This window comes from Dipodomys spectabilis, unplaced genomic scaffold (genome assembly GCF_019054845.1).
Source record: "Dipodomys spectabilis isolate Male_0828 unplaced genomic scaffold, ASM1905484v1 ptg000004l, whole genome shotgun sequence".
Classification (NCBI taxonomy): Eukaryota; Metazoa; Chordata; class Mammalia; order Rodentia; family Heteromyidae; genus Dipodomys; species Dipodomys spectabilis.
The window spans coordinates 3402174-3427269 of NW_024870681.1; the positions used below are offsets into that span (position 1 = coordinate 3402174).

The 25096-nt window shown below is 37.4% G+C and overlaps 1 protein-coding gene across 6 annotated transcripts in view; it reads left to right on the forward strand.

The window, feature by feature from the left end:
• Nf1 (neurofibromin 1) overlaps positions 1-25096 on the forward strand; it is a 243895-nt gene that overhangs the window by 73319 nt on the left and 145480 nt on the right. For all 6 annotated transcript variants that reach the window (XM_042691650.1, XM_042691659.1, XM_042691675.1 and 3 more), the window contains exons 12-14: positions 4134-4265; positions 16310-16444; positions 21900-22013. In XM_042691650.1, coding sequence (XP_042547584.1) covers positions 4134-4265; positions 16310-16444; positions 21900-22013 — 381 coding nt within the window. The remainder of the gene's footprint in view (positions 1-4133; positions 4266-16309; positions 16445-21899; positions 22014-25096) is intronic.

Genomic DNA, 25096 nt, shown 5'->3' on the forward strand with positions numbered 1-25096 from the left:
CTTCAGCTCAAGGCTAGCACTCTACCACTTGAGCCACAGCGCCACTTCCAGCTTTTTTTTTGTTTTTTGTTTTTTTTTTGCTTATGGGTGCTGAGGAATCCAACCCAGGGTCTCAAGCATGCAAGGCAAGCGCTTTACCACTGAGCCACCTTCCCAGCCCCTCTAGTGCTTTTTTATAGTTATACTTTTATTCATTGATATTTACACTTATATGTCAAGATAATTATCCAAATATTCATGTCTTCCTTTATTAAGGCTTTGGTCGTTAATTACTTAGTATATTTATACTATTTAGAATTAAATTGTTCAAGGCTCCTGTAAAGTAAACTACCTCCCCAATGTGCCTTAAATATATTGATTGAAACCTAATGCTACCCATATTTTCTTTTAGACATTCCTGTTGATAAAACTAGTGACTTAATTTTCTTGGTGCAATATTAGTAGATTTTTGGAAGATAATTCTTTGTTATGCAGAACTGCCTTGGGTGTTGCAGAACATTTAGTACCTCTGGTCCTTATTTCATTAATTGCCATTTGTGCTGCATCTCTCACATTGAGAACAACTAGATACCCAAAGGAGTGATACCTCTCTTATTTGAGTATCACAAGTATCACAAGAGGTCACGTTGATTACTCTTTGATTCAAAGAAGAAAATTTAATCTAATTGTAGATAAGATATGCTTGTATTAAGAACTTAAAAATTACTGTACTTTTTTTTACTAATAAAATGAGCTAAGATACTGTCTTAAGATACTGTTTTACTTTCAAGGCTTTGAAGAGAAAAAGCCCCCTCCCCACCACCAAGTTTCTATGCTATTTAGAAAGAAAATGTAAACTTTTCCCTCTTGACTCAAAATACTAAAAACATTAATTTATTCAGGATGGATAATTTTACATAAATTTTTAAATTTGTATTTAATAAACCCAAGTATATGTGCTTTGAATACTTTGTGGCTAGTTACTTTAATTGTGAAATATTTTTGTCTACAATTGAATATATAGAGCACTTTCAAGCATGGACTTGGCACTGCTGTAAGTGGCTGAGCTGCTTCTTTCTGGGTTTTAAGCATGCCTGGAGTGGTCCTTCATGCATGCCTCATTGTACTTGGTGACAGTGGTGTTCATCCTCTGTACTCCGATGAGTACTGCATGTGTGAAGGTGGAGTGTGTCTGTATCCCAGATCATGTCACTTTAGACATCAGTCTATATAGAGAAATTATTGACTATAATTTTTAAATCTTAAGCATCAATAATGTTTGAGTTACTTTCAAGCTTGAAAGTAACAAATAGTATGTCAAAGTGTCTTTTAAAGTTATACTTTAGATAGTAACACTTTGTCATTACAGATTGTTTGGTCAATTAATTCTCATTCATATTTTCCTTTTATGGTTCTGGGGATTGAATCCAAGGCCTCACACATATTAGGCAAATGCATTATCACTGAGCTATCTCCTACCTCCAGTAAATTGTTTCTCAAGAAATGCCTCATCCCCACTTTCCTTTAAGTCCAGTAGATATTGAAGCTAAAATACTTCCTCACTTTAAAGGATGACATATAAAAGTAGATATTCAAATACTGTGAACTGGCAGTCTTACTAAAATAGGTATTAGGGAAATATTTTTATGTCTGGAATTCATATGAATTTTTCTAAGCTACTTGAGCTCAACAAAATTAATTTATGCTAAAAGGTTTCTTTTTAATGACTCTTGGTAAATACACCTTATGAGTTCTTCTTTTCCATGGTTTTTAAACAGTTCACACTGTTTTTGAAATTAATCACATTCTCAAATACAAGTTTTATTGATGTGTTTTTGAAAATTATGTAGAAGTAGTAACAGTGCTTGCAATTTTATTTTGCTTCTGTGGGACATATGCAGTTCATAAGTATTGTTTAGATCTGAAATAGTCCATTGATTTTTATTGCAATGACAGTTTTTAGTTTCTAAAATGTTACTTGTACTGTCACCATTTTTTTTGGTGTACTACAAAGAAGTAAATTGTAATTGTGAAATCTGTGTTATATACTTAATCTTAGCAGCTGTCCTTCCCTTTTCCTCCCTGCACTTCTCCATCCTTCTCCTCTCCCTCCCCTCTTCTTTTTGAGACAATACCTTACTATATAACCTGGCTAGATTTAAACCTGTGATTTTCCTGCCTCAGTCTCTCAAAGTGCTGGAATTATAGGCATGAACCACCAAACCTGACTTGTATTTGAGCCTCCTGTAAATAGTTTCTAATCCATAGGGTTTTTTGTTGTTGTTGTTGTTGTTGATCCTGGGGCTTGAACTCTGGGCCTGGGCGCTGTCCCTGAGCTCTACAGCTCAAGGCGAGTGTTCTACCACTTGAGTCACAGCACCACTTCCAGTTTTGTAGTGGTTTATTGGAGATAGAGTCTCACAGACTTTCCTGCCAGGCTGGCTGTGAACTGTGATCCTCAAATCTCAGCCTCTCAAGTAGCTAGGATTACAGGCGTGAGCCATTGGTGCCTGGCTAATCCATAGTTTTGACTTATGTTAACGTAACTTGTTACTACTAAAAATATTGTGAGAGTTATGAGTGAGAAGTTAAATGTTGAAACTAGCTTAATTTTGAGTAGGAAGGAATGTGGGAAAAGGTTGTTAAGCCTTCGTGTGTGTGTGTTTGTGTGTGTGTGTATATGTGTGTGTGTGTGTGTGTGTGTGTAAACTGGGACTTGGGCTTGAACTCATGGCCTAGTGCTCTCACTTGGCTTTTCCCACTCAAGGCTGATGTGACATTTGAGCCACAACTCTACTTCCGGCTTTTTACTGGTTAATTGAAGATAAGCGTGTCATGGACTTTTCAGATTCTTGCTGAGTAGTTAGGATTATAGGCATGAATCACTGGTGTTTGGTTCAAAGTTCATTTTTCTATGAACTGATAGAGAAAAAGGTCATAATTTAGTGATTTTATGTCATTTTTATAATTACTAATTTTTTAAAAAAGATAAGCTTCTAAATAAAATAGGCATTTAGAACTAGGCATTTCAGTGAGATAGGTTAAACAGAGATAAAGAAGAATTTATACAAAATAATAATTCCCTAATTATTGAGGCTCTGATGTAGCCCAGTGATAATTTGCTTAGCATGTGCAAGGCCTTGGGTTTGATCCCCAACACCATAAACAAGCAAGCAAACAAACAAAACATTAATATCCTAAAAATACTTAGTGAGGGTCAGTTTGTCTTTGTTTATGGTGATCATTAGTCTTTTCTTGTACTGCGCCATCATTGCATATCAATTTATCTTGTAATTATCATTATTGTTGATAAGCTTTTAAGCAACACTGTATTCTTTCAACATTGTGTTGAACTAGTGGTTGCTTATAAAGATTTGAGAATAAGTGTGTGTGTGTGTGTGTGTGTGTGTGTGTGTGTGTGTGTGTGTGTGTGTGTGTGTATATGGGTGTATGGGTGTACTGGTCCCCAAGCTTAGGGCCCAGGTGCTATCACTTAGCCTTTTTGTTCAAAACTAGTGCTCTACCACTTGAGCCACAGCTCTACTCTGGCTTTTTGGTGGTTTATTGGCGATAAGAGTATTATGCACTTTCCTGCCCAGGCTGGCTTCAAAGTGTGATCTTCAAATATCATTCATCTGAGAAACTATGATTATAAGCATTAACCACTTGCTCCTTCTTGGTGATAGCATTTTTACTTGAAAATGAGAAAAAAAATGCATGTGTTTCTGATATGTGTAGCAAATTTAACTTTAGATTAAAAGAAAAAGAGTAATATTGGCTAAATATTTCTCCAGAGACTTGGCTTTCAAATTCAGTAGATTGTCCAAGAGAAAAGAGTCTTGAATGTACATACTCATTGTATTTCACTTAAAAAAATTTTTTTTTGGTTATTCAGTATTGGGTTTGAAATAAGAGCCATATGCTTGCTAGGTAAGCTTCCCATCACTTGAGCCATGTTCCCAGTCCTATTTTAAAATATGAATGGGTTAATGTTTGAGTTAAAGACATCACATCAAAAACGAAAATCATGTGTGTTTGCATGGTCTTATAGAATGTTTCTGACAGAAGAATAGAATATAACACTACAGTGATAACAGAGCATATAATTCATGTCATTTTGTACTTTTTTCCTTATGGTCTTTGTTTATTTTCAGTCTGCATTGGATTGGTGGCCCAAGATTGATGCTGTATATTGTCATTCAGTTGAACTTCGAAATATGTTTGGTGAAACACTTCACAAAGCAGTGCAGAGTTGTGGGGCACACCCAGCAATACGGATGGCACCAGTAAGAAATCATGAATTTGAATCTCACCACCTTTCTGTTGTGTTTTTTGTGTCTTTATCTCAGTCTGATGACTTGATTATTTCAGAGACTAAAATGTGTTCATCCTTTCTTGTAAATGTTATGCTATGTTATAGTATTTCTATGTCAGAAAATACATTTGTTTTCCACTGTTGAGTTAGTTAAACTTATTTTTCTTACAGAAAATTTTTCATAAAATGCCATCAAAATCTTTATGAATACCATTTTCCATCTATTTTTTAGTTCCTTTTTATATCAAAATATTTTGATTACCTTCTCACTATTAGAGGGTGAATAAAGGAAGCTGACTTCTAAGTTAGTGACTGCACCTTATTGGATGCTTAATATGCCATATAGGAAATTAGAAACAAAAATTTAAAATTTTAATTTAACATAAAACATTTCATACTTTAGTAAATATAATCATTTGGTAAAGTTTGAGCAATTCATAACGATACGAACTTCAATTGAAGTTTGACTATTTAAATTTAATAAAGTCTTTACATAGTTGCACAAAGGGGTTTCAATTCAACATGTCAATTTATGAGTACAGTGGAGCCAAAAACTTCTTAGTCTAATAGATATTAATCTGTGTGTGTGTGTGTGTGTGTGTGTGTGTGTGTGTGTGTGTGTGTGCGTGTGTGTACATGTGTACGTGTACACTGAGGTTTGAATTTAGAACCTGGTGGTGTGACCCAACTTTTGTTCTCAGCTAGGGTTCTACCACTTGAGCCACACCTCCACTTCTGGCTGCTTTTTTTTTTTTTTTGCTGGTTAATTAGAGATAAGAGTCATGAGAATTTGTTTTTCTGGGCTGGCTCTAAATCAAGACTGTGTTCTAAGCCTCTTGAGTAGCAAGGATTATAGGGGTTAGCCATCTGTGTCTAGCTTATTCATGCCCCCTGCAGGTATCAAACTCCAGTATAGGAGATTTGGCAGGCCTGTGGCTACCTAAGTATGACAGGCCAACATCAGAATGGACAGCCCTTCACTCCCCCATATATCATAGAGTGGTAATGAGGCAGCATTATGTAGGAAGGCTTACTGCTTGACACTAGCAACTTGGGCTATTAGATTTTATTAATAGCCTATAGAGACTGAAGTCAGCTAAGTTTTGAGACAGAGGCATAACCGGGAGGTTTGGAAGCAGAAATAGTTAAGTTTTTATAGACTTCAGGGTCAGTCAGCCACAAGAATCTGCTAGTAGTGTTAAGGTGCCCAAAACAGTCATATTTGTGTGCAGGTTCATATAGCACAGGTATTATTAGAGGCAACTGGGACTCTGAAGGCATGGGCATGGCTACTGTCTGTGGCTACCCCGTTTTTGGCCAGGAGAGTATTGAATCCACTGAAGAGAGAGGCACAGTGAATTTTGGGCCTGTGGTCTGTAAAGTACTCATTATGTAGAGCCTGTTTCCTCTCTATATGCTGACTGCTAAGAAAGACAGCTCTCTTACTGAGATCTAAATCACATGATCTCCATAGCCTCTTGCACACTTCAGAGAGGTATATGATAATACACATAAGCAAAATGGAAAGCTGTTATTATGTGTAAGTCTGTTTTTTCAGTTTTAGATAGTTTTGATTTTATATTTTACTATGTGGATTTTTTTTTCTATGTATCTTTTTTTTTTTTTTTTTTTCCTTGCCAGTCTTGGGGCTTGAACTCAGGGCTTGGGCACTGTCCCTGAGCTGCTTTTGCTCACTCTACCACTTGAGCCACAGTGCCACTTCCAGCCTTTTCAAACCCAGAGCTTCATACATGCTAGGCAAGCACGCTACCACTAAGCCACATTCCTAGCCCTTTTTCTGTATATCTAATATAGGCCATTTACCTTTTAGTTTTGCTTTTTAATATAGCCGACTTAGTCCTTCCCATTTACTTTTCAGTTCTGCTTATCACTCCCTCCCTTCCTCCCAATGTCATTATACCTGAATTACAATAGATGCCCTTTTTGTATTTATTATTATTATTTTTTGCCAGTCCTGGGGCTTGAACTCTGAGCCTGGGTTCTGTCCCTGAGCTTCATTTGTTCATGATTGGCACTCTACCACTTGAGCCACAGTGCCACTTCTGGCCTTTTTTGTTTATGTGGTATTGAGGAATCGAACACAGGGCTTCATGCATGCTGGGCAAGCACTCTACCACTAAGCCACATTCCCAGCCCGTAATATTTATTTATTTATTTATTTTTGTCGGTCGTGGAGCTTGAACTTGGCCTGGGCGCTGTCCCTCAGCTCTTCAGCTCAAGGCTAATGCTCTACCACTTTAGCCACAGCGCCACTTCCAGTTTTTTGGTAGTTTATTGGAGATAAGAGTGTCACAGACTTTCCTGCTCAGGCTGGCTTTGAACAGTGATTCTCAGATCTCAGCCTCCTGAGTGACTAGGATTACAGGTGTGAGCCACCAGTGCCTGGCTAATATTTAATTATAAATCATATTTTCATCCTCTTTCTGTACTCTATCTCATTTTACTTTTCTTTCTATGAGTTCTCTTGCTCATATTTCATTTTATCCCCCTGGTCCTTCATCTCTAGTTTTTCCTTTTTACCCACACTCTTACTTTGTGATTAGATTGCTTGAATATCATTTTTTCCTTTTATTTATTTACAGTCTTTGCTTTTGTTGTTGTTACTGTTATTTTATGATGTGTGTTTGTCAGTTTTCTTTATTTTACTTCCTTTTCAACACAAGATTAGCAGCTTTCTGGTACTCCCTTTATTTCTCATTAGTTTTTTTCTATTAGGTTTAACCCTCATACCATCTTTTTCTGTATAAAAAAATGCTTAGTATTATTCATTAGTTTACTCCCACTGTCTTTTTTGTACTATACCCTGGTTAGCTAATCCGTGAAGACATATCAGTGCTTTTATATAAGTATACAATTTGAAGGTGGGGATGGGAAGGAAAATCTGGGAGAGAGCAAGGGAGGGGTGACATTGTTCAAAAAGAAATGTACTCTTTACCTGACTTAGGTAATTGTAACCCCTTTGTATGTCACCTTAAATTTTTTTTAAATTCATAAAAAAAGATATTGGAGCAATATATGTGACTAGTTTTAATTAGAGATTGCAGCAAACACCAGGCTGTGGTTTATGAATTATAAAAGCTTTTGTAGCTTTTTTCCTCATTCTCCTTGACTGGAAAAGAGTTCTGCACATATATCTTGAGCACTGAAATCAATTATTTAACAAGTAAGACTTGCCTCTCACTGGAAAATACAACTCGGCCATTATCCAGTTTTAAGTAATCTGTAAGAAATCACCAACTTAAATGGCATGTGAGATTGAACTCTCCTCTAAATCTTGGTCTCAGATATGTAATTTCTAGGGAAAAAATGTCTAAACAAGGTCATATATTTCCTTCAAAAGTGATCAAATCCATAGTAAGTAAAGATACCAATAGTGAAGATGATAGAAGTACAACCAATGAGCTCAATAAATCAATGATAAGAATGGTTTAAATGTTTAAGCATCTGAAGTAATTCAGAGATGACACAAACAGCTAAATATGTAACATTTGAAGAAGGAAATGAATGAGGATACAGAAATAAATTGAAATACTGAAACTGAAGAGCTCAGTGGCCCAAATATTTAAAACTGAAAAGCTTTTCTAGTAGTGTAGAGCAAGTTGAAAGTAGGGTAGTGGAGTTGAAGATAAAGAAAGCAGAGGCATTATATCAAACAGTTAAAGAAACTGAAAGCAACAAGATACAAATGGAATTTATAAGACTTTTTGACTCTATGAAATGATGATACCTATCAGTTATAGTTACAGAGGTAGCAGAAGTTCAAACTAAAGATAATTAAAATAATAGTGATAGTGAAATAATGGCAGAAAAACTTCCCAGTCTCAAGGAAAGGTCCTCCATATTGAGGAGGTGTATAGAATACCAAACTGGATTAAAGAAGAAACGCCCCTACATTATAGTTAAAGCACTAAGTAAACAGAGTAAATGAAAGTTGTTTTTATTTATTTATTTTTGGTTGGTCATGTGGCTTGAACTCTGAGCCTGGGCACTGCCCCTCAGCTCTTCAGCTCAAGCTAGTGCTCAACCACTTGAGCCACAGCGCCACTTCTGGTTTTCTGTTGGTTAATTGGACTTTTATGCCCAGGCTGGCTTTGAACTGTGATCCTCAGATCTCAGCCTCCTGAATAGCTAGGATTACAGACATAAGCCACTGGTGTCTGGCTAATAAAAGCTTATTGAAGTTGGAAAAGGGAGAGATTAAGAAAGGAAATCTCATTAAAATTACAGTAGATTTCCTAACACAGACTAAATGCAAGGAGGGCATGGAAGAAAAGAATTCAAACCCTAAGAAGTAACAGTTACCAATCTAGATTCATTTATACAGCAAGACTGTCTTTCATAAAAGTTGATAGAGGTATAAAAACTTTATATGAGCCAGGCACTGGTGGCTCATGCCTGTGATCCTAGCCAGCCTGGCAGGAAAATTCATGAGACTCTTTATCAAGAACATGCACACAAAAAGATAAAAGACAACTGGAAGTTGAGTTGTGGCTCAAAGCAGTAGAACAATAGCTTTGAGCATAAAAGCTTAGAGATAGCACCTAGGCCCTGAGTTCAAGCCTGTAATAACCCCTCCCCCCCCCCAAAAAAACAAAACCAAACCACTTTACATACTTTTCATGATAAAAGCTAAAGGAGTTTATGACTATTAAGTGTGTAATACAATAGATATTTAAAGGAATCCTATCAACAGAATAGGACGATAAAACATAAGAAAATAGAGGAAAAAAAATACTAATAGATGAATAGATTGGCAGAACATGTATAGGAAAGAAGGAAGTATCATGAAAAATGAAAGGAAATACAACATCTTTTCAATATTAATGTTGAACATTAATTTTTTTCTTTTTGTCAGTTGTGGGGCTTGAACTCTGGGCCTGGGTGCTGTCCCTCAGCTCTTCAGCTCAAGGCTAGTGTTCTACCACTTGAGTTACAGTGCCACTTTTAGTTTTCTGAGTGGTTTATTGGAAATAAGAGTCTCATGGGCTGGGAAGGTGGCTCAGTGGTAGAGTGCTTGCCTTGCAAGCATGAGGCCCTGGGTTCGATTCCTCAGCACTACATAAGGAAAAAGAAAAAAGCTGGAAGTGGCGCTGTGGCTCAAGTGGTAGAGCGCTAGTCTTGAGCTGAAGAGATGAGGGACAGTGCCCAGGCCCAGATTTCAGTCCCCACAACCAGATCCAAAAAAAAAAAGAGTCTCACGGGCTTTCCTACTTGGGCTGGCTTTGAACTGAGAGCCTCAGATCTCAGCTCCTGAGTAGCTAGGATTACAGGTGTGAGCCACCGGCACCGGGCTTTCATTTTTTAACTTCTATCAAAAGGGGAAAAACAAAGGAGGAGGTAACAATGCTTGATAGGAAATGTACTAATTACCTTACTCATATAACTGTAACCCTTCTGTACAATATTTTTATAATAAAATATTTTAAAAAGACAAAACAGTAACTTAAATCAAAAAGCAAGACCCATTCATTAGTTGACTACAAGAAACACATTATACTCACAAAGATAGATCAAAGCTTAAGGCAGAATGATGAAAAAAGACTTTTTAAGAAAATAGAACCAGAAAGCTTGCAGGAGTAATGATATGTATGATAAAAATCTCTGAACAGGGCTGGGAAGGTGGCTCAGGGGTAGAGCGCTTGCCTTGCATGCCTGAGGCCCTGGGTTCCATTCCTCAGCACCACATAAGCAAAAAGAAAAAAGCCGGAAGTGGCGCTGTGGCTCAAGTGGTAGAACGCTAGCCTTGAGCTGAAGAGCTGAGGGACAGTGCCCAGGCCCGGAGTTCAGTTCCCACGACTGGACCCCCCCCCCCCCCAAAAAAAAAAAATCTCTGAACAAGCTAGGAATAGAAAAAAAATGTACCTGAATTTAGTAAACGTATAGCCAATATCATAGAGAAAATAAGTCATTTCCTGTAAAGTCAGGAATGTTCATTCTCCCTACTCCTTTGATACTAGAATTTCTAGCCAGAGCAATAAGACAGAAGAATGAAATAAAAAGGATTCAAACAAGGAAGGAAGTATCCAAATATTTGCAGATGTTATAGTCCTATACTTAAGAGACCCTGTAGACTTAAAGATTTAATATATACCTTTAGAAATGTAGCAAGATATTCAAAAGTCAGTAGCTTTTCTATATACCAACAATAAACAAAATGAGAATGGAGTCAGGAAAATAATCTCATTTACAATAGCCATAAAACAGCAAAATACCTATTAACTAAGGAAGTAAAAGATACAGTAAAAGCTATAAAGCCTTAAAGAAATCAGACATAGAAGATCTAAAGATTTTTTACACTTTTAGATTGGCAGGATCAGTATCATAAAAATTTCTCTATGCAACACCAACCAAAAGTCTCAATATCATTTTTCACAGAAATACAAAAATCAACTCAAGAATTTATATGGAGGCATAAAATTTCTCAAATAGAGAAATTCTGATGAAAAAGAACAATGTGGCCAGGTGCTGGTGGCTCATGTCTGTAATCTTTGCTACTCAGGAATCTGAGACCTGAGCCTCATGGTTCAAAGCCAGCCTGGGCAGGGAAGTCTATGAGACACTTATCTCCAGTGAACTACCATAAAACTGGACATGGCACTGTGGCTCAAGTGATAGAATGCTAGCCTTGAGGAAAACAGTTCAGGGACAGAGCCCAGGCCCTGAGTTAAGCCCCATGACCAACAGAAACAACAATAAAAAACAATGTTGAAATTATAATACCAAACTTTAAATGTGGACTACAGAGATTTAGTAACAAAACCAGCTTGGTATTGGCACAAAAGCAGACCCAAAGACCAATTGAATAAAGTTGAAGGCGCAGGAATGAATAATACTATAAACTTATAACCTTACAGTTTTTGCCAAAGAAATAAAAAACACACTGGAGAAAGGAGAGCATCTTCAACAAGAGATTCCTGGAAGACTGGTTATTTACTTGAAGGAAATTGAAACCTGTCCTTTATCTTTCATGCTGTACAGAACTCCAGGGTCTGGCATCAGTGACTCACTTTTGTAATCATAGCTACTTAGGAGGCTGAGATCTGAGGATCATGGTTCAAAGCCAGCCTAGGCAGGAAAGTTCCTGAGACTTTTACCTCTAATGAACCACCAAAAAGGCCAGAAGTGAAGCTGTGCCTCAAGTGGTAGAACACTAGCCTTGAACAAAAGAGCTCAGGAAGCTCAAGGATGGCATTTAAGCCCCAGTACTGTCCCCCTTCCCCCACGCACACATGCACGCACACAAAATCCACATGAATCTAGGAACTCAAAGCAAAACCTGAGACTTTAGTACAGAAATACATGGGAAACTCTGAAAATTACAGATACAGTTATTTTCTGGTTGAGACTACAGTTGCTTTGAAAACAAAGAACAAGTATTGGGAAATGGAATACATCAAAATGAAAAGTATCTTTATAGCAAATGAAATAATTTCCAGAAACAAAAGACAACCATGACTTGGAAGAAAAAAATCACTAGCTATTCAGCAGATAAAGGATTAATACTCAGAATGTACAAGGAACCAAAAAACAAACTGAACAGCAAGCCAGGTGTCCTGTCTCATTCTTGTAATCCTAGCTACTCAGTAGGCTGAGATCTGAAGGATTGTTGATTGAAGCCAGCCTGGGTAGAAAAGTCTGTGAGATTCTTATCTCCAGTTAGCCACCAAAAGTGAGAAGTAGAGTTGTAGCTCAAGTGATAGAGCCCCAGCCTTTAGCTGGGACAATGCCTCAGGCCCTACGATCAGCACTAAAAAGCAAAACAAAAATTGGAACAGCAAAAAAACAATAATCTCTAGTAAATGGGCAAACAAATGGAACAGAAGTTTTTTTTTTTTTTGTCGGTTGTGGGGCCTTAACTCTGGGCACTGTCCCTCAGCTCTTCAGCTCAAGGCTTAGCACTCTACCACTTGAGCCACAGCGCTGCTTCTGGCTTTTTCTGTTTATATGGTGTTGAGAAATCAAACCCAGGACCTCATACATGCAAGGTAAGCACTCTACCACTGAGCCACTTTCCTAGCCCCTGGAACAGATTTTTTTTTTAAATTTTCTGCTTATGTGGTGCTCAGGAATCGAACCCAGGGCCTCATGCATGCAAGGCAAACGCTCTACCACTGAGCTACCTTCCCAGTCCTGGAACAGATATTTCTTAGGACAGGAAATATACATGGCTAATAAAGGAAGAAATGTCCAACATCCTTTGCATGAAGGAAATGCAAATCAAAACTACAGTAAGATTTCCATCTCCAGTCAGAATGGCAGTCATCAGGAAAACATACTGGTGAGAGTATGGGAGAAAAAGAAATTGGCATACTGATGCTGGAAATGTAAACTAGTACAGTGATTATGGAAATTAGTATGGAGATTCCTCAAAAAACTAGAAAGAGACTTACATTTTGACCCTGCCATAACACTGTTGGGCATCTATCCAAACATAAATAAATCAATATACAAGAAAGAATCTTTCATACCCATATTAGTTGCAGTACTATATTAGAATTATGATAATCTAATGGAATCAGCTGAGGTGCCCAATAACAAATAAATGGATAGCAATTATGGTATTTCTATACCATGGGGTATTACAAAGCTATAAAGAAAAGTATCATTTGTAGAAAAATGGATGGGATTGGATAATATTAAGCAAGATAAGTCAAGCTCCAAAAGCCAAGTATGTTTTTCCTTCATGTGAAAACTAGACCTAAAAATACATATTTGGGGACACATTTACATATATATACACATACATATATATGACATGATTCTAACTATGGGGCTATGAAGGAAGATGAGAAGTAATGGGAAAAGATGATTGAGAAATAACCAGTGAAACTATGAATGATTTAGAATGAATGGTATAGAAATAATATTGAAATTATGTAAGAGTATTGCTTAAGAAACCTGAATGAGAGCTGTTGGTGAATAGGGCCTTGATAAGGTGGAAGAAAAGAAAGCAATAGAGTTATTTTGAGAAGAACATAATATTTGCACATCTGAAATAACAGTTAAATGGTGCAATTAATATATTAAAAATGACAGGAAAGTAAAATAGACTCAGGTGGTGGGAAATGGGTTAAAAAGAGGATAAATGAGGGTAAATAAATATGGTCTATATTGTTGATTTGCATGTATGAAAATATAACAATGAAACCTATTGAAATTGTCTAAAGAATGGGCAATAGGAAGGGGAGAGAAATAAGGTGATGAGGTTGATAGGGATATATTGTGTTTGTATGTAATATCGTTCAAGGTGATAACCATGTTTTTGTTTTGATTTTAGTCTTACATTTAAAGAAAAAATAACAAGACATAAATTTAAAGAAAAGCTTACACATACATAAACATATAGAAAGTCACAAGGGAACTATCTTATACAACCAATAGATGCTAACTTAAAAACAGCATGCTAATTCCCAGAATTTATTCAGTATATTTGATAGTACATTTGCCTTTCAGATGATATAATCTTTATATAAAAATGTATGTATTTAAATTTTATTTTATTTTATTTATTATTATTATTTTTTGGGTCCAGTCGTGGGGCCTGAACTCTGGGCCTGGGTGCTGTCCCTCAGCTTTTTAGCTCAAGGCTAGTGCTCTACCACTTGAGCCACAGCGCCACTTCCGGCTTTTTTCTTTTTGCTTATGTGGTGCTGAGGAATGGAACCCAGGGCCTCATGCATGCAAGGCAAGCGCTCTACCACTGAGCCACCTTCCCAGCCCCTTAAATTTTATTTTTTGATGATCTGTCTTATGTATGGTTTGTTGAAGTGTATATCTTTGGGAGGATAGGGAGAAGGATACAGAACTCGAGGGAAAAAGGGTGAAAAAATGCAGTAGTGGAGCTCACTGGACATAGAAGAAAGTGAGCTATACAACTTATGGGTGGAAATGGAAGGGAGGGACTGGGAGCGAGTGAGGCAACAGAAGACACTGTACGGAAGGAAGCGTACTTGTTACCTGATACATGTAATCCTTCTGTACATCACCTTTATAAGAACAATAAAGTAACTCGTTACCTGATACATGTAATCCTTCTGTACATCACCTTTATAAGAACAATAAAGTAATTTTTAAAGTAAAACGTATTTATTTTAAAGATAAAGTAGTATTTGTGCCTGGTGTGGGTAACTCACACCTATATTCCTAGCTACTCAAGGGCTGAGATCTGAGGTTCATGGTTTGAAGCCATCTTGGGTAGGAAAGTGCGTGAGACACTTATCATTTGCCAAAAAATCTGGAAGTAGAGCTCAAGGGGTAGAGTGCCATCCTTGAGCAAAAAACAAAACAAAAACCCTGCAAAAAACAACTCAGGGACAGTGTTCAAGCCCTCAGTTCAGCCCTCAGGACCAGCATACACAAACATGCACACGAATGAATTTTGGTTTTTCAGTTTTGTAGTGATATTTCTTCGGAGTATCTGTTCCTTAAATAACTCTTCTTCCTCCTGAGGACCAAAATCTTTAGCGTTCTTAGGCTTAATAACAAACTTATCTCTTTTCAACGTTAAGGAGAGTTGCCATATATTGTAGTATGGATATTAATATCTACTTACTAGCTTTGAAAGAGAACACCGTGTTTATTTGGACATTTTTATTATGGTTGGATAGATTCTTCATAGTCTACAGCCATATTTCTGTTTGTATGCTTCCATGTGTAAAGGTATCTAAGTCAATTACTGTTGAATTCTTTTAGAAAAGAATATGAATGTCTCTTAGAATAGAAATAGATGACTTTGGATCCAGAATGTGATTGTTGGAGGTTTTTGTTTGTTTTACCTCATCCTGGGACTTGAACTCATGGCTTGGGTACTGTCTCAGAGCTTTTGTACTCAAGGCTAGCACTCTAACACTTTTGCTTTTTTTGTCTGACTTTTTTGGTGATAATTAATTGGAGATGAGACTGTTTTGGACTGAGTATCCTGCCTGGGTTGACTTCAAACTGTGATTCTCAGCTTTCTGAGTAGCTAGGATCACAGGTGTGTCACCAGCACCCTACTGGAGTTTTTTTTTTTTTTTTTGTTAGTCATGGGGCTTGAACTCTAGGCTTGGGTATTGTCCCTTTGCTCTTCAGCTTAAGGCAAGCGCTCTGCCGCTTGAGCCACAGCACCACTTCTGGTTTTCTGGTGGTTAATTGGAGGTAAGAGTCTCACCTGCCCAGGCTGGCTTTGAACCATGAGCCTCAGATCTCAGCCTCCTGAGTAGCTAGGATTACAGGCATGAGCTACTGGCGCCCAGCTGAAGTTTTTTTATTTAATGACATCCATAATTAATTTAGTTAACCATAGTATCTCTGTAATTGAAAGATACTTTCTTCAAAGAATTCTGTTCCATGAATATTCTTCAGACAATACATGTACATTGTAACTGGAGAGATAAAATGCTGTCAAAAGAAAAAGTACAATTTATAATTGAAACGGTTAAGTACAGAGATTGGCTATATAGCATATTTCATTAGTTGTAAAGAATACTTGTACTTTTCTCTGAAATTGGAAGTATCTTACTTGTTATGATGTCTCTTATAAACAGTGACTTTTCATCTCTTTTGATGTAGCAAGTAATGATATGTCTTAAAATGGAAAATATTGCAGTGTCTATGAAATATTTGTATATGTATATATGTGGGATAATGTTGGTTAAATGAGTTCCTGGTATGGATATTTGTGAATCATATAAACTAAATATATTTTTACATTTTAGAATTCTTTTTTTTATATGGGATTCAACATGAAGTCTTTTAGCATTTTAATTTAATTTTTATTAGTCTGATTAGATTGATTATATAAGAATAACACAAAGGGCATAAAATGACATTTTTAAAAAATAAAACTTTTACTTCATGCTTATTTCTATCAATACCACATATTTAGTGGTATAAAATGCTTACATTTTCAGTGACTTTTTATAATAAATTTATTTTTTTAAGTTTTATTGATACTGTTCACAACCTGATATCTGATTCTTTCAAAGTGATGCCATGTTTTTGTTTTGTTTTTAGAGTCTTACATTTAAAGAAAAAGTTACAAGCCTTAAATTCAAAGAAAAACCTACAGACCTTGAGACAAGAAACTATAAGGTTCTTCTCTTGTCCATGGTGAAACTAATTCATGCAGATCCAAAGCTTTTGCTTTGTGTAAGTATTTTTTTATGAAATGCTTTGAAATTATTATATTACGTGTTTCTGGTTTAACTGAAATGCCATGATCTTACTGATACTTTCTAAAGGACACTAACTTATAGATGATGCTAATGAAATTATTTCAAATTTCCGGACTTCTTCATTTCCCTAATCATTAAGTTAACTTTCTTGACATCATTTGTCCTGAACCTGCTATACTAGATTATGTTTCATACATGCTTAGTCCTAAGCTGGGGTAGAAGAAAGGAGCCATACATCACAGTGTTTCTTCAGTCTACATTTATACTGCCCATTCTTTTAATTTGCAATCGCTATTGCCAAGCAATTGAGCATCTTTATCTCTCTTTATTTTTCTCATTGGTTTCTATTTATCATTGACTCTACCTACAGATAATGTATTTGAAGAAGGAAGTGAAATGGGTGTGGTTAGTATTCAGTTATTATCATAACTGTTTTTATTGCCTTAGGTGACAGTAGATTCCTGAGAACTTCACTCTGGTACACAGAATAATTAGGGACTAATAATGTAATTGCTGTAAATGAATGATAGTTACATGAAGCGATTAAAAACGTGGGCTCTGGAGACAGAATAATTACTAGCTAGGTGATTTACTTAAACTTCTTTCAGCCTGAGTTTTCTCATTTGAAATAATGGGATAATAATAGTTCTTACCTCAGAGAGAGAGATCGTTAAGAAAATTGAAATGATATATGTAAGGCTTTTAGGAACAATTCCTGCAGCATTAAAAGACCTAAATAAATGTTAGCTATTATTACTAATAATAAGATAAAGTAACCATTAATATTATTTAAGAGCCTCCTCAAATGTAATAATTTTTTCTTTTGTTTTGAGGCAGATTTTTACTATGTAATCCAGGCTGATTGTGAATTTCTGATCATCCTGCCTTTTTAGTGCTGGGTTTATAGGTATAAACTACCATGTCCAGCTCAAAATCTAATAATTTTGTTTTTTTTTTTCAGTCATGGGGCTTGAACTCAGGGCTTGGGCCCTGTCCCTGAGCTCTTTTGCTCAATACTAAAGCCCTACCACTTTGAGCCATAACACCACTTCTGGTTTTCTGGTGGTTAATTGGAGATAAGAATCTCACAGACTTTTGCTACCTGGGCTGATTACAAACTGCAATCCTCAGATCTCCTGAGTAGCTATGATTACAGGCATGAGCTGCCATTACCCTGCAACAATTCTGATTTTTATAGGATGATAAATTTACCCTTTGTCAAATTTCTCCAGTTCCCAGAGAACAGCATCAAACAAAATTTTATATTGCTTTATTCAGTGACAGGCTTCTTTCTTCTATTGCTCTCTTCCTCCTCTTCCCTCTTCTCCTACTCCTTCTCTTTCTCCATCTCACTGTCTCTGAGCTATTTTGCTCAAGGCTAGTGCTTTATTACTTGAGCCACAGCTCCACTTCTGGCTTCTTTGTTATTAACTGGAGATAAGAATCTCATGGACGGGCTGGGAAGATGGCTCAGTGGTAGAGTGCTTGCCTTGCATGCCTGAGGCCCTGGGTTCGATTCCTCAGCACCACATAAGCAAAAAGAAAAAAAAAAAGCCGGAGGTGGCGCTGTGGCTCAAGTGGTAGAGCGCCAGCCTTGAGCTGAAGAGCTGAGGGACAGCGCCCAGGCCCAGAGTTCAGGCCCCACGACCGGACCCCCAAAAAAAAAAAAGAATCTCATGGACTTCCCCCGCTATGTTATTTTCAACTTTGGTGTTGTGTTTTTCCAAGCACTATAATAATAGAAACTTATAACTAGGTCTTTGGTTTCATGAGTTCTGTGAACCCCCCAGTTTTTATTTATAAAATTGTTTTTTAAACTTAATATTTGTACTTGTAATCTTCTTGCCTCATCTGCCTTAGTAAGCCACCACATTAGTCCCCTTTTGCATCCTGAATTTTAAAATGTGTGTGCATTTGAGCAATATTTCTAGAAACAGCAAAGGAAAAAACAAAGAATTCCCGAAATTTCCAGTGGAGCACCTCTTCTCCCAAAGTTACCATATTTTGAACTTTTTGCTGATCTGATTCAATTAAAGAGCCTACCAGAATAAATTGACCTTTGACCTTTGGAAATTCCGTTACATCTGTCAATGATACTGTGAAAGTAATGAAATACCTTTTCATTTCTTTTTTAATGCTGTTTCACCATTAATGCCATATAATACCAGAATCAGAACTACTTGTTTGGCCATAATTCATTCAGAGTACATACCAACATACAGTTGTCTTTTATGTTGAATATAATATTGTTAGAAACCAAAGAGTTTAAATAAAATGTACTATTTTCCAATCCAAAGGTCACGATTCTTTGTATTACTATTATTGTTGTTGTTTTTGTTTTCAGTGCTAAGGATTGAACTCAGGACCTTGTGCTTGCTAGACAGGTACTCTATACTACTGTGCTCCCATCTCTAGCCTTGGGATTTGTTTGCTTGCTTATTTTGTTTTTGTGGTACTGGAAATTCATTCTTGCTCTGGGTTAGACCCATGCTTTACCGCCTTGTGAAGTAGAGTCGGCCTTGTGGGGTTCTTTTCTTTGCTGCCATCTAGTGGTTGAATGATTTTGAAATCTCTTAGTCATAGGTAAATAAAATACTGAAAGATTTCTTCTGAGTTTTATTATGTGTGTATTTGAAATATCAAAATTTTGTCTTAGTTAATAAGAATACAGAAATAGATAATAAATGATCTCAACCATGGTATTTTTGAAGTAATATGATTTTATGTTCTCTCTGTCCTGGTTTATCACACTTTAAAATTTTCAAGAGTCTTGACTTTTTAAATCTTCATTGTTTCTTACATTTCTTTGCATTGAATTTATCATGACTTGTTTAAAAACCAAATCCTATTATGTCCCTTGTCCAACTTAAAATTAAGTTTGCTTTGTAATTAGAAGTCACTCTTGAGATAAAGACAAAACCCAGATAGAGGTACCAGGTCATGCAGAGCCTTTCACTCACTTACCAGTTCTTCCAAATAGAGCATCTCATTTTTGCCTGTGCTGGTCATAATAACCTTTCTTTCAGTCTTTCTCTATTATATATTCCCTCACATCTTCCTTGGTACTTGGCTAGAATCTGCTCCCTCTCCACAGAGTAATTCCTGCTGAGTCTGAGCTGTTACCTCTACCCTAAGGAAACTTCCCAGATTGGGCCACGTTTTCCTCATAAAGGCTTTCATAGGAACAGCTTAGTTTATTTGCAGTTTTATGCTTTATTTTATTGATATTTGTTTTCCTTGTAGGACCACATACTTCTGGAGGGTAGAAGTCATCATTTTTGATTGCTTAGATATTTGGTGTTTGGCAAATTCTATTGGGTTCTGAACGAATGAATATTACATGTTAGAATATAGGCTAATAATTTTGAATTATAGGTATACTGGATGAAGGCTTATATTAGTTACACTGGAGAGCTATCTGTAGCTAACAAAATAATATACAGGTAAAACTTACTATATGTTCTTTTTTTCTGTTTTATACTGGGCAAAGAGCTGTATAGGATAATTATGCAATTCTCATCCAACAAGTATATTCTGCTTCTTTGATAACAATCATGTATAATAGTCAAAACTTCTAAGGCCCAAACTAGAATTTTCTTGTTTAGCCAGTAGAATGTTACTCATAAAAGTTACTGAATTGGTATAGTGGTGCATGCCTGTACCCAGACTCAAAAGACTTAGGCAAGAAGATATCAAGTTCACTGTCACGGGGCTGGGAAGGTGGCTCAGTGGTAAAATGCTTGCCTTGCATGCTTGAGGCCCTGGGTTCGATTCCTCGACACCCATAAGCAAAAAAAAAAAAAGCCGAAAGTGGTGCTGTCACTCAAGTGGTAGAGTGCTAGCCTTGAGCTGAAGAGCTGAGGGGCAGCGCCCAGGCTCAGAGTTCAAGCCCACGACTGGACCCAAAAAAACCCAAAAAACAAGTTCACTGTCACCCAGGGCTACAAAACAGACAAACAAACAATAGACTCCTTATGTTATTGATTTTTTTTTTAATAGCACTGGAGATCAAACTCAGGGCATTTTGCATGCTAGGCTTGCACTCAGCACTAACTGGTATACCTAGCCTTTGATATAATTTCTTAATTCAAGGGTTGAATCTATTTTTGTTTTGTTTTAATTAGCAGACTTCCTGAACATTGCTTAAAGAGCAAATAAAGATATGAATTAAGAGGCTCTAACAAAAAATATTTGAGGGCTGGGAAGGTGGCTCAGTGGTAGAATGCTTGCCTTGCATGCATAAGGCCCTGGGTTCAATTCCTCAGCACCACATAAGCAGAAAAAAAAGCCAGAAGTGGCGCTGTGGCTCAAGTGGTAGAGAGCTAGTCTTGAGCTGAAGAGCTGAGGGACAGCGCCCAGGCCCAGAGTTCAGGCCCCATGACCGGACCCCCCAAAAATAATTGAATTTTTTTTTGTTTTATTTCATTCTAGTACTGAGGCTTGAACTCAGGGCCTGTCTCTTAGCTTTTTCACTCAAGGCTAGCACTCTACCCCTTGAGCCAGGCCTCCATTTCCATATTTTTGATGGTTAATTGGAAATAGCAGTGTCACAGACTTTTCTGCCTGGGCTGGCTTCAAACTGTAATCTTAAGACCTCAGACTTCTGAGTAGCTAGGATTAGAGATATGGATCACCTGGCACCAGCCTCCATCTTATTTATTTATTTATTTATGTCATTGGGCTTGAACTCTGGGCTTGGGTGCTGTCCTTGGGCTCTTCAGCTCAAGGCGAGCACTCTACTACTTGAGTCACAGCGTCATTTCTGGTTTTCTCGTGGCTAGTTGGAGATGAGAGTCTCATGGACTTTACTGCCTGGGCTGGCTTTGAACCTCCATTCTCAGATCTCAGCCTCCTGAGTAGCTAGGATTATGGGTGTGAGCCACTGGCACCCTGCATCTTATTTATTTATTTTGGGTCCGGTCGTGGGGCCTGAACTCTGGGCCTGGACACTGTCCCTCAGCGCTTCAGCTCAAGGCTAGCACTCTACCACTTGAGCCACAGCGCCACTTCCGGCTTTTTTCTTTTTGCTTATGTGGTGCTGAGGAATGGAACCCAGGGCTTCATGCATGCAAGGCAAGCGCTCTACCACTGAGCCACCTTCCCAGCCCTTACTTATTTTTTAAAAATAAAGTCTCATGGACTTTTAGCCAGGGTTGGGCCAAATCACAATCCTATTTCTGCCTCTGGAGTCTTTGGAATTACAGGTGTGAGCCACCATATCTGATTAAAATCATCCTTTTAAGAAATACAATCCAGTGGCTTCTAGTATATTTACAAATTGGAACTATTGCAACTAATTTTAAAATATTTTCATCACCCCTAAAAGAAATTTAGTAGTGGTTAGGAATTGGTCTCTATTTTTCTTCCTTCATAATTCTGTAAGTTGATTTTTTTTTATTTTAAATTGAGGTTTGGTTTTTCTTTTGTAGAATCCAAGAAAACAGGGTCCTGAAACTCAAGGCAGTACAGCAGAACTAATTACAGGGCTTGTACAGCTGGTCCCTCAATCACACATGCCAGAGGTTGCTCAGGAAGCAATGGAGGTAAGGGGAAATTAATTTTAGATTCTTAAAGGAGAAGGTTCAACTGTTTCTTCCCTTTCTCTCTTCCAACTTTTCTCCTTCTCTCCTTGAGTAGAGTATACCTCCTTGAATATATCTTTTTCAAAATCTGATAGATTGAACAAATGGAGATAAGATAATTTTGGTTGTAGTAATTCAGTTGAGTACTCTGCAACAATGAAGAGTGAGTTACTATAGAAAAAAAAAGAGTGAGTTACTGGTAAATCCAAAACATGTATAAAATCTTACATAATGTTGAGTGAAACTTGACACACACACACACACACACACACACACACACACACGTTTTATGGTTTCACACACACACACCATGTTTTATGGTTTCCTTTATATAAGATTTACTAATAGGCAAAATAATCTGTGGTGATAGAGGGCAGAACAGTAGCTCCTCTTGTAAAGAGTTGACAGGGAGGTGAAGCAACAAAAGCTTATGGATATTGTTAACATTAATTTGGTTGATAATGGAGTCCATAGACTAATGGAAATTCATTAATGTAAAATCTTAAGACTTGCTATGTATGAACTGTACAGTTAAGGATATGTGTTTGAAATATTTGCAAAAATATTTCAGTTAACTGGGCATCAGTGACTCATGCCTGTAATCCTAGCTACTCTGGAGGCTGAGAGCTGAGATCTGAGATCTGTGATTTGAAGCCAGCCTAAGCAGGAAAGCTTTTGAGACTCTTATCTCCCGTTAATCAGCAAAAAGCTAAATGTGGAGTTGTGGCTCAAGTGATAGAGTGCTGGGGCTGGGAAGGTGGCTCAGTGGTAGAGCGCTGGCCTTGCATGCATGAGGCCCTGGGTTTGATTTCTCAGCACCACATAAAGCAAAATGAAAAAAGCCGGAAGTGGCGCTGTGGCTCAAGTGGTAGAGCGCTAGCCTTGAGCTGAAGAGCTGAGGGACAGCGCCCAGGCCCAGAGTTCAGGCCCCACAACCGGACTCCCCCCCCCCCCCCAAAAAAAAAAAAAAAATCAAGTGATAGAGTGCCAGCCTTGAACAAAAAAGCTGAGACAACACCCAGGCCCTGAGTTCAAGCCTTAGTACCAGCTCGTGCGCGCGCGCGCGCACACACACACACACACACTTTAGCATTTATTGTATAGTTACTACCTATATTTGTATACAATGCCATTGGTTCTATAAATTGGTGCATTACTTGCATTTGTTTTTGCAAGGCCATTTGCCAATGCTTGATGGTAGCTACTCTGATATTTTAGTTGTATTGTTCAAATAACTATTCTTGTGATATATATATATATATATATATATATATTTTTTTTTTTTTTTTTTTTTTTTGGTTGTTCATGGGGCTTGAACTCTGGGCTTGGGTGTTGTCCTTCTGATCTTCAGCTCAAGGTGAGCGCTTTACCGCTTGAGCCACAGCACCACTTCTGGTTTTCTAGTGTTTTATTGGAGATAAGAGTCTCATGGACTTTGCTGTCTGGGCTGGCTTTGAACTGTGATCCTTAGATCTCAGCCTTCTGAGTAGTTAGGATTACAGGCGTGAGCTACTGGTGCCTGACTAATTGTGTTATTTTTTGCCTTGTGGACACAATTGAAATGCTTAAGCTACATAATGTAAAATGCTCACTTGTCACATTTTTTGGGGGGGGGGGGAAGAAAAATCATTTAAAGTTGGGAGAAGGGCAAGCAAAACAGACCGCTTCTTCTCTCTCTCTTTTTTTTGTTTTTGTTTTTTGAGTCAGTCATGGGGTCTCAACTCTGGGCCTGGGCACCAGCCATAGCACCACTTCAGGCCTTTTTTTGTTTATGTGGTGCTGAGGAATCATGCATGCAAGGCGAGCACTCTACCATTGAGCCACCTTCCCAGCCCCCAGACTGCATTTTATAATAGACTGATAGGAAAACTTCATTCACTAGTAAAAAAGACATGACAGAGTTGTATTTCAACTTAGTGGGCTATTACACACCCATTAAAATCATGCATGGTGTCAAACACCTGTAATCCCAACACGTAGGAGGATCCAAAGGGTTCAAGGCTAGTCTGGCCTATCTAGTGCTAGACCAGCATTGGCTTTATAGTGAGACCTTACCTCCAAAACCTAAAAGTACTTATGTGGATCAACTGTTCAGCAATAGGAGAAAATATTTATGTGATATCAAAAGAGTATAGTATTTTTTTTCTTTTTTGGGTGCTGGTCCTGGGGCTTGAACTCAGGGTCTGGGTGCTATCCCTGAGTTTCTTTTGCTCAAGGCCAGCACTTTATCATTTGATCCCCACAGCGCCAATTCCGGCTTTTTCTAAGTAGTTTATTGGAGATAATTTGTACAGGCTGGCTTTGAATTGTGATCTTCAGATCTCAGCTTCTTGAGTAGCTTGGATTATAAGCATGAGCCACCCAGTACCCAGCTGAGTATATTATGTTTATGGCTTTCTTAACATATGTAGTCATTGTAGAACAGTATTTTGGTTAACAAGGGATGACAGTATAACGGTTAGCCCATAAGATTGTATCACCTAGTGACATCAGAGCACTCTGGGTTTATGTTGTATATTCTGTGATGTGGTCACAACAATATAATCACCAAATGTGCTACACATTGCTCAGAATGTTTCCTTGCCTTGCAACATTTGACTATATGTAGATAATTTAAAAAGAGAAGGACATGAGAAGGAAAAGGCTATCACATTTTCTTTTATATTAAAAAATATATAGAGAAATGTGTCACATAAAAATACTTAGGTGCCACAACATTGTACCAAGTTTTTGCATAATAGATATAAAAGTAATGCATATCTTAAATAATTACCATCCTAACTGTAATTACCTTGAAATGATATAAATCTGATCTTTATATAATTTATAACTTTTAAAGTTACAAAGTGTCCAAGTTGGATGCTTTTCCTAATATGAGTCAGGTTATGCAATTGCATAGCTATTTGCAGTTCATGGAGTTTTTGTTGTTTTTTTGTTTTTGTTTTGTTTTTTGGTACTGGTCTTGGGTTTGAATGCAGGGACTGGCCGCTGACCCTGAGCCTTTTTGCTCAAGGCTAGTGCTCTACCACTTGAGTCACAGCTCC